The sequence below is a fragment of the Micromys minutus genome (genome assembly GCF_963924665.1).
Source record: "Micromys minutus genome assembly, chromosome: 21".
NCBI classification, from domain to species: domain Eukaryota; kingdom Metazoa; phylum Chordata; class Mammalia; order Rodentia; family Muridae; genus Micromys; species Micromys minutus.
This window is the reverse complement of record NC_137956.1, coordinates 4,803,749-4,817,389: the sequence shown is the minus strand read 5'-3', so window position 1 is coordinate 4,817,389 and position 13,641 is coordinate 4,803,749. Positions and strand designations below refer to the sequence as shown.

Genomic DNA, 13,641 nt, shown 5'->3' with positions numbered 1-13,641 from the left:
CTCAAGAGAAAAGAAGACCTGGTAAGGGGTGTTTCATTTCCAAAATTTATCAAGATTAAAAAGTGCTTCTGTGGGTCAATCTAGATATTGCTAGATTTGGACTGGGGGAGGTAAAGAAAGTGTTCAAATACTAGGTAACATGCTTTAAGGTTAATAATTAATGGGGACCTTCCCCAACTGAGTACCAAGAAGCATTCTGGTTTCTTTAGTTCTAGATGTTAGCAAGAAGACCTCAGACCCTGGGTGAGACAAGAGACATGGGGAATTTTCTCCAGATCCCCATTTTCCTGGTGTTATGCATCTTTATCCAGTCAAGTGCCTGTGGACAAGGCGTGGGGACAGGTAAGAGTTTTTACCTTTTCTCTAGAAATGGCTGTGGATCTTTTTTCTTGACTGTGTTGCAGAGATTGATGATGTGGGATGGGATTCGCTTCAGCACTCATGAAGTGGTTCTACAAGGGGCTCCCGGAGCTGTGGAATACTTTGTAAAATGGACTGAGCTTTCAAAGGGCTGCTCTGAGAGCAGATGATGTGACAAAGTCCCTGTAATGGCTGTGCAGTCTCCTGCAGGTGTCAGGTGGGCACTGGGGGATGTTTGTCATCAGACAATGATCTGAAAAGACTCGGGATCTTCCTCACGGTTCATCTGAATTCTAACTCAAATTAGAATTCAAACAGCGTGGTGTGCAATCAAACGCTTGCTCAGTCTTATTGGGGTTGTGAAATCGCCTTGCTCTCTCCAAGGAGAAGGGATCTGAGTCCTATTTCTATTCCTGTCTAAAGCAGAGACGCCATTGCGTGTTTCCCAGGCTTTCAATTTTCTGACAAAACATTTCTCCTGAGCTGAAGGAGCCACCAACAGTCTCTCTGTTTAGTCTATAGCTTCATAAACTACACTGATGGCCAAGGATAGACTTCTATGCCCCGTCAGGCAGAAGGGGTCCAAAGTCCTGGCTGAATGGTGTTTTCGATTGGTAAATGGTGGGATTGAAGTAACTGGACAACTTGGATAAATTAAATGAGGAGTTGAAACCTTGTTTCTGTGCCCATTGTCATGAAGAGATCTGGTGGCCGAGATTGTTTTAAAATTTTGAATGATGAATTGATGAATGCATGCTTGGATGGATGGATGGATGTGGAGACAGGGTATGTATAGCCCAGGCTAGGTTTAACCTTGAGATCCTCCTGAGCACAGGGGTCACAGACTTGAGCTTCTATATCCACCAGAGACTTAGACTTTTCTTTCCTCTGAAAAGATGGCTCAGTGGTTAAGTGTGACTGCTGCTCTTCCAGAGGACCCATAATCAGCTCCCAGAATGCATATCAGGTAGCTCACTCACAACTGCCTGTACCTCCAGCTCCAGGGCATCTGACACTCTATTCTGGCCTTATGTGTATACAGTCTTCGTTATGGTTTCTCTCACTGTGATAAATGCCAAAAGTAACTGGGAAGGACGTGGTTTATTCCAGTTTGAATGTCCTGATCACAGTCCATCATGAAGGAAGTTGGGATCCCTGAGCAGGTGCTTTATGAAGCAGCGGCTTGGGAAGAACAGCTTTTAATGGCCGGTTTCTCCTGGTTTACAGAGCCTGTTTTCTTACAGAATCAAAGACCACCAGCCCAGAAGTGACTCCACCCACAGTGAACTAGGCTCTCCCACAGCAGCCATCAGTCAAGAAAACAAACCAAGGCTTGCCCATAGGCCAATATGGTGGCTTTCTCTCAGCTAAAGTTTGTTCTTCCCAAATGACTCTAGCTTCTGTCATGTCGACAAAACTAGCTAGCACACATGTGCACGAGTGAGCTCGCAAACATACACACATGCACGCGCATACACACACACAAACACACACAAATAAAAATAATCTTTAAAAAATATATGCTTAAAAAGAGCTCCAAAACTTTGAGATTCAATAACTTACTAGTAGGTATTTACCTGAAAAATCCAGAATTTTTTCACTTATGGAAAAATTACTGTTCTTCTGCATTTACTATTGTATATCCTAAGTCAGTTATTAATTTCATATTAATTACCTCTGCTTGTGTGTCAAAATGGAGAATAAATATGGACCACAAAGCACTTGCCTACATCAGAGATTTAGCCTGAAGATATGATACCAGCTTAATTCTTGCAGACACAAAGGGAGAATTTTAGAATGTACTGACAGTTTTTTTTTTTTTAATCAATCTCTTGGTCCATCGTTGAATAAAGGGAGTAGGAAGAGACAAAGGGCTAAGACTGGGGTCCAAAACACAATCTACTCTTTTTTGTCAGAATTTTCTATATGAGATTAAAACCAACATAAAATGGGTCTGCAGAAAGAAGGTTGAAGAGAAAAAGTGTTAACAAAACTTCTGGAAAGTGTTGGGGTATTAGGAAATGTGAAAGTTGATGTAGGACCAGAGATGAACATAATCTGTTCAGAAAGATGAATGAAAATTACTCAGATTATTGTATAATTGCAGTGTGTTCACAGACATAATGGAGTCTGGGGTAGTCAGAGGGCAATGAGCAGAGAGATCTGAGTCTGATCTATGATAGACAGAAGCTTACAGGTTTTTCTGGAGGTGTTCTTTAATCTGAACCCTGAATCTAAGTCTGGATATGGGTAGGAAGGGCTGAGGAGAGAAGAGAGTCTGACGTACAAAGTCACACGTGGTGAGGAAGCTCCCTCCTGACCAAGATATTGACCGTTATTGCCTGGGCTCCCAGTGGGCCAGGCTTTCCCTGCCTCTACACCCTGAATATTGTTTTTTTTTACTGAAAAATGCATTAGATATTTATTATATATATGCATATATATAATAGAAAGACATCATACCTATAGTTGCAGGACTAGGAAAGCTGATGCAGGAGGATTACTGTGAGTTTGAGACCAACTTGAGTGATAGACTGAGTTTCTGTCTCACAAAAGGGGGTGTGAAGTAGAGGGAGGGGAAAAGTGGGGAGGGGAGAAAGAATCTATAGCATAAGTCCTTAAAGAAATTCCATAAACCTAAGCCTTAATGTGTCCCCATGTCTGTTGGAGACTTTTCCTTTGTGAGGAATCTCTTGTGCCAGCCTCTGTCACTTGGAGTTGAAGGCCATCCATGCGTTTGCATGTGGTTGTGGTTCATCTATGTCTTTGCTGTACCTGTGTGACTACACCAGACTGCATTCACTCTTTCTATTGTCAGTCTCTATTGCCACTGAGACTTGGAATGTGGAGATAATCCATGCTAAGGAGGTTTGGCCCACTCCACTCTACCTTACCCCTCCCCTATGTCTTGGCACTATCTGAATTCTTCTCAACAATCTCCTCATCCTGCCGTTTTCTCAAGTCCTGGTTTGTCTAAAAACTAAACACACTAGTGCCGATTAGCAGTGGGTGGCCTCAGGAAATAGGGTGAGATTTGGGGGCTTCTGGTCCCAGGAGAGCAGAATTCTCTTAGTAGTATGTAAACCCATTATCAGAGTGGGGCTGGTACAATATCCTTACAGGAAAACTGCAGGGTCACAGGATCCTTCCAGCAAATGAGCATCGTCTACCTGTGTCTCTCAATGGGGTGACTTTGCCCTCCTTGGAACATCCAGCAGCGTCCGGAGGCATTCTTCCTTGTACATCATAGAGAAAACACTCCTTCAGCATCTAGCAGGTGGTCAGGAGCGCTATAATCATCCTATTGTTGACAGAAGTGTCCCACAACAATGCACCACGGAACCCACAATGCTAAGGACAAGAAAGTGACATCAACATCAACTTCAGGCTCAGCGGAAAAGCATTTGTCACGCAAGCCATAAGGACTGAGTTTGAATCTTCAGAACCTGTAAAAAGCCGGACACGGTGGCACACATCTGCAATCTCAGCTCGCCTTCACTGAGATGGGAGAGTCAGAAGCATCTCCAGAAGTTCAAAGACCAGCTAGCGTGCCATTTGCAGTGGTGAGCAACAAAGACATCCTGTCCCGAGCAAGTTGTAAAAAACCTCAAGGACCAACCCTTGAGGTTGTCCTCTGACCACCACACACACACACACACACACACACACACACACACACGTGCTATGGCACATGTGTCCCCAAAATCACGTACATGTTACTTACGCAGACTTTGAGCTCAGAAACAGCTGACGTGTGCTCCTCCTCGTGGGAGTGAGTGTGTAGGGGCTTTCTCTCTCAGACACGTTTCTTGTCTCCAACCCTCCTGGTACTTAATACCCATTCCCACAGTTAAACAGGAAGTTAAAAATAAAGGTGACAGGGAAGAGACTGTAAAGAAGAAACTACAGAAACTACTCATTGCTTCAATTCTAATGTGATACCCATCCGCTAAGATTTTGTGTTTGTGTTTAAAACTTATGAATAAAACAGATTGTGAACTCTAAAGCTTAAGAATTTGCTTGACAAGTAAAAATTAAGTTCACACCAGAGTATTCTTATTGTATTTGACTATCTTAAAGTTGGAATTGAGTCCTTTAAAAAAAAAAAAAAAACTGTCCATTGCTTTAAAACTGACGAATGACTTAAGAAAAATAATTACAACTTTTGCGTAAATATTACTGAAAATATTATTATATTATGGACAGGGGTGGATGAAAATGATCCACGTATGTGTCAAACCCAGTGCACGAGGCAGCGCGCTGAGCATAATGAAGGCGATCAGTCACGGTGTACACTTCCCTCCACCACAGCACAGCATGAGTCCCGCCAGTGCCTGGAGGGGTGTGTCTGTGAGGGTCTTGCAAGCCAGCATCAGAGAATAAGAAAACAAGGCCTTCCTTGGGCAGAAGCGCAGCCTCAGTGCTGATGATGTGTGCGTGTCTGAGAGTAAATTATCTAGGGAGGAGGACCAAGAGACAGATGAAGATGGAGGACAAAGAGGCTCAGAGATAGAGGAGATGAGAAGGAAGAAGGAGAGGACATGCACAGAGCTAAACTCAAACTTCAGTGACTAGCCAACCATCAGTGGCGGAATCCCAGCAACTGCCAAGTCCATCTTTAAATTCAAATGCCGACTGCTAAAAATTTCAGAAAGTTGGTAACAATAAAGTGAAAATAAATTGCTTATTAATGACCTTGAGATCATACATTAATGACCTTGAGCTCAACACTAGGGATCTTTATTCAGCCTAGGAGGTGGGTTTCAGAGTAGAACCCTTCCCTGTTTTGAGCAGGAGATAGAGAATAGTTCTTTACCTCTTAGCAAATTGTGAAAGGACCTACAACCTCAAAAAGAAAGTTCAAAGCCTGCTTTTAAAAATAAAAGTAAGGAAATTGGACATGAGATAGCAGGGCAAGAAGACAGGGTGGGATATCTAATGTATTGAACCATTCTACGTTTCCTACTAGAGGTTGGAAGTTTGTTTAAATGTATACAGAGTTTTAAAAGCCATGGTGTGCTCTTTGGATAAGAGTAGGATTTTACTGCATAAGAAGAAAGAAAAGAAGGGAGAAGAAGAGAGAAAGAGAGGAAGGCAGGGAAAGAGGAAGGGAGGGAAGGAGTGAGGGAGGGAAGAAGGAAGGGAGGGAGGGGTGGGGGGGACAAGCAGACTGGCTAATTGCTTACTATTATATTGCTTGCTATTGCATTGATTACTATTACATTGACTAGTATTAGCTCAGGCCTAAGTCTGGGAGGAATCTCACTGGTTATGTAGCATATGATTTCTTTGATCCCCAGCTGGGGAGGAGGTAGGTTGGTGTAGGGTTTGTCCTGTCAGGAGGGCCGTAAGAGTAAAGGGACCTTGCACTCACAAGTCAGATCTGTCATTTTTTCTCATTCTTTCAGGCCCAGCCAGCCTCAGATCACTGACCCAAGAAGACTTGCCAATTCCCCCCTTGTGACTCTTAGAAGAGGCAGGGCTGGCAGCTCACACCCCCAGGATGAAACATACCCACCGTTCACAGCAGCTGTGAGCCAGCTCCTAAGCTTGTACAGAACCCCTTCCTCTGCAAGACACTCTCCTGCTCATTGGCAAAGGTTCTGGCCTTGTAGCCCAGTGAGTCCAGGACCTTCCTGATGGGTGTCAGCTAGATAGGACCAGACGACAAACACGACAAACAGCCGACGTTTACCCTGACTGCTTTCCACGGGGACCTAGCACAGGAAAAAAACTGAAACGCCACTGAAGGCCTTGTGCCTGCAAACTGACCTAAAAACACAAATCACCCGGAGAGCGCCCAGCCAAAAGCCAAAATTGGGTATCTAGATTCTGGTCTTCCCCTCCCTCTGCCCTATTTAACACACCAGCTGCCATGCTGGGTTCTCACAGACGACTCAGCAGGAAGGCAGGCTGCCCTGGTTTAGTCCTGGTCCACAGACAGAGCGGAGCAGTTCCAAATACATCTCTAAAATCGTATTTCTGATATCGATCTACACAGGGCAAAGGGGCCAGCAGTTCTCACTGCCAGAAAGGTAGCTGGCCACTGGCTCCAAAGAAGGGTGTCTGTTTAGAGTTAAACCTTCTCAGTGAACTGGAGTCCAGCCTGGCAGGTAATGGATTAGGAGGGCGAGGGCAGGATATCAATACCCCTGCCAGGGGGCCACAGGCACCATAGCTGAACTTCAGCCGCAGTGGGTGATCCAGTCTTGCAAAGGGCAGAGGAGCTGCAGTAACTTTGGCAATGTCGAGGCTCACAGTCAGGCACAGAAGTGGGGCCCCCAGGATGCCTGCAGGACTGCTCTAAAGAAGGTGCAGTTCTCGGTCACTGCCACTAGGGAGCGCGGCGATGTCTCCTGGGCTTCTGAAAAGGCAAAGCCATTAGCTACCACTGGGTTTATAATTCTACTTCCAGAAACACCCACCGTTTTTATTTTCTCCCAATGGAGCTGAGGCAGAAGGCGGGGGAAACGAAGAGAAAATATTAGAAGAAAAATGCACAGAAATTTCTCTACTTCCATTGAGTTTATGTCTGAATTTTTATCGCTTCCAAATTCTATGTAGTATATAGTTACTTTAATGATTTGGATGACTTAAAAGTGTATTAACTTCACCATGGTGAAATAAGGAGTTTGACCAGAGCAGCAGAACTCTGGAACACCTGAGGATTTGTTAAAATATGATTCCTGGGGGCTGGAGAGATGATGAAAAAGCTCCAAGCGTTTGCTGCTCTTTGAAAGATCTGAGTTCAGTTCCCAGCACCCACATTGTATGTCTCACAAGTTCCTGTAACTCCAGCTTTAGGAGATTAACATCCTCTTCTGGCTACCTCAGGCACCCCAAATCATGTGTGCATGTAGGGGGTGCCTCTCCATTCCCATTCCTAGGAGTCCCACAAGAACACCCAGCTACACAGCCATAAAGTTTATATAAAAGAGAGAGTCTGTCTCTTCTGCACTGGGCAGACTTTGATCACTAGGAGCCCCTTAAAGCCCAACTACACAGTGGCACACTTTCTCCAACAAGGCCACATTTAATACTGCCTTCCCATGGACCAAGCATGTTCAAACCTCCACAACTGGCTTCATTTCTAACTCCTAATTAAAAAGCTGGGAATCAATATGTATTTCTTCTGTCTACTGAACTTCCTCAACAGTAGGCTGTTATACAAGTTATTTTTTTCTATAATGGGCATTGATAAATATATATATATATAACATTATATATTTTATATACTTATATTACATATCATTTTATATATTATATAATATATTTTGGTCATATTTCATCACTGTTATGTTTTTTTCTTTTCTTGCCTTTCTCCCATGTCTCCCCTCTGCAATTTCATTTCAATGTGATAAGTATACAAATTTATGTTGTTCAAAGAGATAGTCAGCTAAGAAGGCATTTTAGACAAGAATGTGTGTGTGTGTGTGTGTGTGTGTGTGTGTGTGTGTGTGTGTGTGTGTGTGTTGACTATTCATCTGCATGTATGTCTGCATACAATGTGCAGACTGTGTCCAAGAAGGCCAGAAGATGGCATCAGACCCACTGGGACTGAAAATGCAGACAGATGTGGTTTCACTAAGTGGGTAGTGGGAACTGAGCCTAAGTCCTCTAAAGCAGCCAGAGCTCTGGCCACTGAGCAATCTCTCCAGAACCCTGGTTCAAGTCTTGAAGAGGAATAAGGAGAGTGTTGTAAGGAAAAAATGAAGAGTCTGAACAGTTTTGGCTTGAAGGGCTGAAGGAGAATGAACTAGAGAATTGAGGAGACTTCTGTATGGCCCAGATTAGGATGCAGGAAAAGGAGCAGAAGCAAGAACCTCCGGGTCCACCCTCAAGAGCTTCACCCTGCCTCTGGAAGCAGCGCTGCCCAGGTGCAGGTTGGCATTTGAGAAAGAGAGATATAGCTTACTAGCTGCCTTCTATGCTGTCTAGAGAGCCTTATCTCCCGGCCTGGCTGAAACCCTGGCCACTCCCTTCTGGGGAAAAAACTGCACCAGCAGGAAAGGGCATGGGTGGGGTCCTGTACTCAACAGTTTTGCTCCCTTGGCCCTCACACAAATATTTGACTCTTCCTTCAAAGCAAGCTCCAGTTTTGGGCAGATCTCTGAAGTATTCTTGTTCATTGTTATTCTAAGCCTTGAGTCATGAGATTCCCATGCAACTTAACCACTATTACATTCCCATGAAACTTGACCATTATCACATTGGGAATTGTCCATCTTAAAAAATCCCTTACTGGGAAAAGAGAACTGTGTGCAGATTTTACACCATACTTCCTGATCAATAGCCACTTGACATTGAAACGTTCACTCCCATCTGCACTAACCATCTGAGTTTTTACTGTAACCCTGCAAACAATATTAGACAGTTGCAAACATCCCATTTTGAAGATGATGCGCTTACCAACTGTATTACTTACTGCTCTCATTACTGGGGGGTGGGGGGCTGACAAAATGAACTTAAGGGAGAGATTTATTTTGGCTCAAAGTTGCCCATGTGGCAGTGCCAGCGTGGTAGCAGGAGCACAAGGCAGCTGGTGACATTGGACTAGGAGTCAGGAAGGAGAGCGGGAAGACTGCTGGTGCTCAGCTCCGTCTCTCTTTTTATATTCCGTCTGGAACCCAAGGTTATGGGACGGCACTTCCCATATTTAGGATAGGTATTCTCACCTCAATTAGTCTAAAACCCCTTTGCACTCATGCCTAGAGTTTTTTTCGGTGATTCTAGATCCTATCAGCTTGGCCATCTTAACCATCATAGCAGCTCAGGCCTCCAGGGCTGGAACTGGCATTGCGCATAAGGGAGGATTCTTTAGCTGACTTCAGAAAGAAAAGAGGAGCCCTAGGACTGTCTCACGAGATAAATTGAGACTGCTTATGAGAACTGGGCCTGTGTGGGTGAGTCTAAGGGAAGCCTGGAAAACAGAAGTTCTAGACTGGATTCCATCAAAAGAGAAGGCAGGTAATGTATGGCTGAGTAATCAGCATTGACTAGTTGCTACACTAAGTCGATCATGATCTCATAGGTGGGGTAAGGGAAGATGAAATGAGGTTGAATTGATGTTGGGAGGTTGAGTTGAGGTTTGCAGTGTGAAAGAGAATAGCCAGAGCATTAGGCTTGCTGGTCAACCCTCTACCAATGAGCTAGGTCCACAAGTCTTGGGCTGAGGTTGACAAAAAAGCACCCATGACACATTGTGACAGTAGGGAGAAAAGATGATTTTGTGACATCTGTGACCTCCACAGCCCTCCCTTTGTCCTGACACAGAGATGGAGGACCCTTACATACCTGGTTACACTCTGTGGGTGCTATCCATGTTCAGCTGGAGTCTTGGGGTCTGGCTTCAGGTAAAGCAACCCTTGATTTGTTCTCGGTTTCTTTTACAAAAAGGATTCCTCCAGATAATGTCTCTGAACTCTTTAATAGCTCTTCACACTCACCGAGCAGCCTGTGGGACTCCCTTTACCTCTAATGTCCCATGAGAAACAAGCGGGCTTCCCCTGCACTGACATCCTAGATGTTCTCCAGGTTCCTGAGTGGTTGTCAGAGTCGCGGGAGACCCACAGTGCTCACCTCCCTCACTCAGTACCTGTACCCGACTGGGAAAGTGGAGTATGGAAGCAGAGCTCTGTGCCTACCATGAGACCCTGTGCCCTGACTTAACCCTACGTGACTCAGCCGCCTGTGGCTCCAGACTCCCAGACTCAGAGGACAAAGGCACGATTCTGCAGAAACTGTGCAATGACTATTATACTGCTTCTTTCTCAATACTATCTGAACTAGACACGCACTGGTTTTTGATCAAGTGCAGACGAGAAAAATTCAGAGTTGATGCTTCTCGCATTGCTTTGATGAAGTTGAGCCAAGATGTGTAAAATCATACTGTTGAGCTTTTTTAAATAATTATTTTTATTTTATGTGCATGGGTGTTTTATCTGTTTGTGACCCACATGTGTGCAATGCCCACAGAAGTCAGAAGAGAAACCTGGGAACTGGAGTTAGAGATGGTTGTTCGCTGCCATGTGGATACTAGAAATTGAACTCAGGGTCTCTTGACTGCTGAGCCATCTCTCCAACCCTGGCAGCTACTATTTTTTAAGAAACCCAAAGATGGTGCCTGTTCATTTCACCCAATAGATAGAGCAGTGTTAGAAAGTAGGTATTCATTGACCCTGTTTTACAGACAGAGACAAGGTAGCATAAAATAGTGAAGTCATCCTCTATGAATAGCTCAGTTAACAAGTGGCCAAGTCACTAGTCGCAGTCAGAGCCATCTGACTCAACCTCCCAGACTTCCAGCACGTCAAGAAATTGCCTCTGTGTCAGTGTGGACTTCCCTGAAGTACCTCCTGGGGTTCCTGTGAAAGTACCTCAGCCTTCAGTTCATCTTATTATGTGTGTCAGTACCTAGGATCCTGGGACATATTGTGACCTTCCACAATGCAGCTTAGACACATAGGGGTGGCAGTGACCCAGGAGCAAAGCCATCCATACACAAAGTCTTAGTCCTCTCCTTCTCCCCTGCAAAACTCCATCCCAGCCCATAGATCCCCAGAGTCAAGTCAGAACAATTGTGAGCCCTGATCTGCTAATCTCAGAGGAAGGTGCAGCCCTGGATCAAAGCTGAACTTTGTAGGCTGGTGTTAAGTTGAGTGAAGAACTCTCTAGAAGGCGCCACACAAGAATCCTCTAGGCCTAGTTTTAGGAACGGATCTGGGTCCTCGGGGGGATGCTGTGGCTTAGTATTATCCATACAACCTGGAGACATCTCCTCTGAGTGTATCTTTCTTGCCAGTGCAACAACTCTTGAAATTGTCCCATAATTAAGCAACCCCTGTCAACACCATCATGTTGCACAAGGGGGCACAACGGGATTCATGAGTAATCAGTGTCTTAGTTACTTTAGATGATGTGTCATCAAATACCCGACAAGTGTACCTTAAAGGAGAAAGGGTTTATTTGGGATCCCAGTTTGAGGTGACAGCCTTTATGATGGGAGAGCCGTGGTGGCTGGTGCTTGAGGAGGTAGCTGGTCACATTGTATATCAGTCAAGAAGTAGAGAGCTGTGAATGCTTGAATTCAGCTTATGATTTTCTTTTATACAACCCACAACCCAAGGAATTACACCAGACGTATGTCTTCACATCTCAATTAACATTACCATAATAACCCTCATCACAGATGTGCCCAGAGTCGATCATTAATATTAACCATCATAATCAAGAAGAGAGTTGCCCAAGCAGAAAAATAATCCAAGAGCCCTCTCAAGAAGGAAAGGTGGGGACCCACTTACCCACCACAAATGCATAACCAAATGGTCACTGTGACAGCAAGTCCACGTCCAGGATGACTGTAGACTAGCGACTGTACTTACCCAGAGATGAAGCCACCCATGGTATGTGTGTTAGGTTTTATTCTAGACTGCAGCGTGTTCATTGGATATTCAGTGTATCACGCTATTAAAACTGCCATGAAAAAGAGCCAAAGGCTTGGTGGTTTATGCACAGAAATTGTTTGTCTCATGATTTTGAGCGACATTCATGATCAAGGTGCCCATAGGGTCAGCTTCTCTAGAGTTGTCTTCTGCACTTTCTGATGAGCTTTCCCTACCCCGTGCTACAGTTCTATGTCCCATCTCCTCCCCCTACATCCCATGGGTGTGGATGTACACGCATATGTGTATATGCAGGTACTCACACATGTGTGTGCACATTAGAGGGCAAAGGACAGCCTCGGTGTCAGTCCACAGATGCCATCCACCTTTTTTGTTGTCATTGAGAAAAGATCCTTCACTGGCCCAGAACCCACCAAGTAAGCTAGGCTGGCTGATCAGAGACCCTCATGACTGGACCATTTCTAATTATATTGTAAGCCTGGTTTCACTTTTTTAATCTAAGTTCTGGGGATCAAACCCCAGTCCTTTAACCAAAGTCTTATATTTTTCTAAGGGCATGGGTCATGTTGTTTTAGGGTCTACACCTAAATGAGGTCCAAATGACCTGAAGTAGGACTGTGAAGACCCTATTTACTTATCTATAGTTTTCAAGCCTTTCAGTCATTTGAGGCAACATAGGCCCTCTGACTGGGGTTCCGGGCTGCAAAGTGGGGATACTATGGATATCATAAATATGTCTTTATTTTCTTGGAGCTGTAACAACTCTTGGGAAGAAAAGAGGTTTAGATGTGGACATGACATTGAAAAGAATAGGCCCAAACCAAGGTATGGGAAGCAATAACCCAGGTGAGGCACACAGGAGCCAGCTGGCAGCTAGTTGGGGGATCAAGGTGGTGGGGGGCAGCAGCCCCTTTCCACAAATTGGTTAGGACTTTCTGGCAGCGCCAGCAGGAACTGGCAGGAAGCCAGGAAGGAGTGCTTATCTGGCTCATGTTGAGGGTATGGTAAAGCTCACCCTCTGGGACAGAACCTGAAGGAACTATCATCTATTCGAGGATGTGCTTGGCGTGAACCCAAAAACCTACTCTTCCTGACTTGAGGGGTGTTCTTCTCATAGCCTGTTGCCTAGGCTTGCCTGGCCTGGCCTCAGCCAAGGAGTAATTCCCAAAGCCAGTTACCACCCTCTCCTGGCAAGCTCAGAAGGATTACAGTGACAGTCAGTGCCCAGGAACAGAGCAGGGGTTGGAAGGGCTCCCTCCCACACCGGAAACCATTGCCTAGACTGTGAGTTCCTACTCTGCAAGGTGTAACCAACTCAACAGAAGTAAAACATGGAGTCTGGGGAGAAGCTCTGTCAGTGAAGTGCTTGCCTCGTGAGCCTGAGGACGGGGGGGGGGGGAGAGGTGACACCTGTAATCTTAGAGCTGCAAAGAAGACACAGTACACCTGGGAGACTCATGGCCAGCACGCCCAGTCTAGCTGTTGAGCTCCAGGCCCATGAATGAACGTGTCTTTGAAAGAGATGGAGAGTGTCTCTGTGGATGACAACCAAGGTTGTCATTCTGTCTCCGTATGTGCTCACCTACACATGGTCACATGCATACACATGCTCTCACACATATGTGTTCAAACACATGCATGTGCTCACATGCATACACATGAGCACACACACACATGGGGGGCGGGGAGGGAGAGAGAGAGAGAGAGAGAGAGAGAGAGAGAGAGAGATGCATAATAAAAAGTATAAAATGTAGACTCCTGAGTAGGATCCCGGAAAGCAAAAGAGAACCAGGTGTGGGATCTACACACCTGGGTCTGAGTCCCAGCTGTGTCAGCTGTCCAGGTGGTCATGAACCCATCACTTTTAGGTCCTTAGACC

At 45.1% G+C, this 13,641-nt stretch overlaps 1 protein-coding gene across 3 annotated transcripts in view; it reads left to right on the top strand.

Annotated features, from left to right (window-relative positions):
- Nucleotides 1-257: 257 nt before the first annotated feature.
- Nucleotides 258-13,641, top strand: part of LIPC (lipase C, hepatic type) — a gene marked incomplete at both ends in the record, with an annotated part of 117,790 nt that continues 104,406 nt past the window's right edge. For all 3 annotated transcript variants that reach the window (XM_080934173.1, XM_080934172.1, XM_080934174.1), the window contains one exon: nucleotides 258-342. In XM_080934173.1, the coding sequence (XP_080790299.1) occupies nucleotides 258-342 (85 nt within the window). The remainder of the gene's footprint in view (nucleotides 343-13,641) is intronic.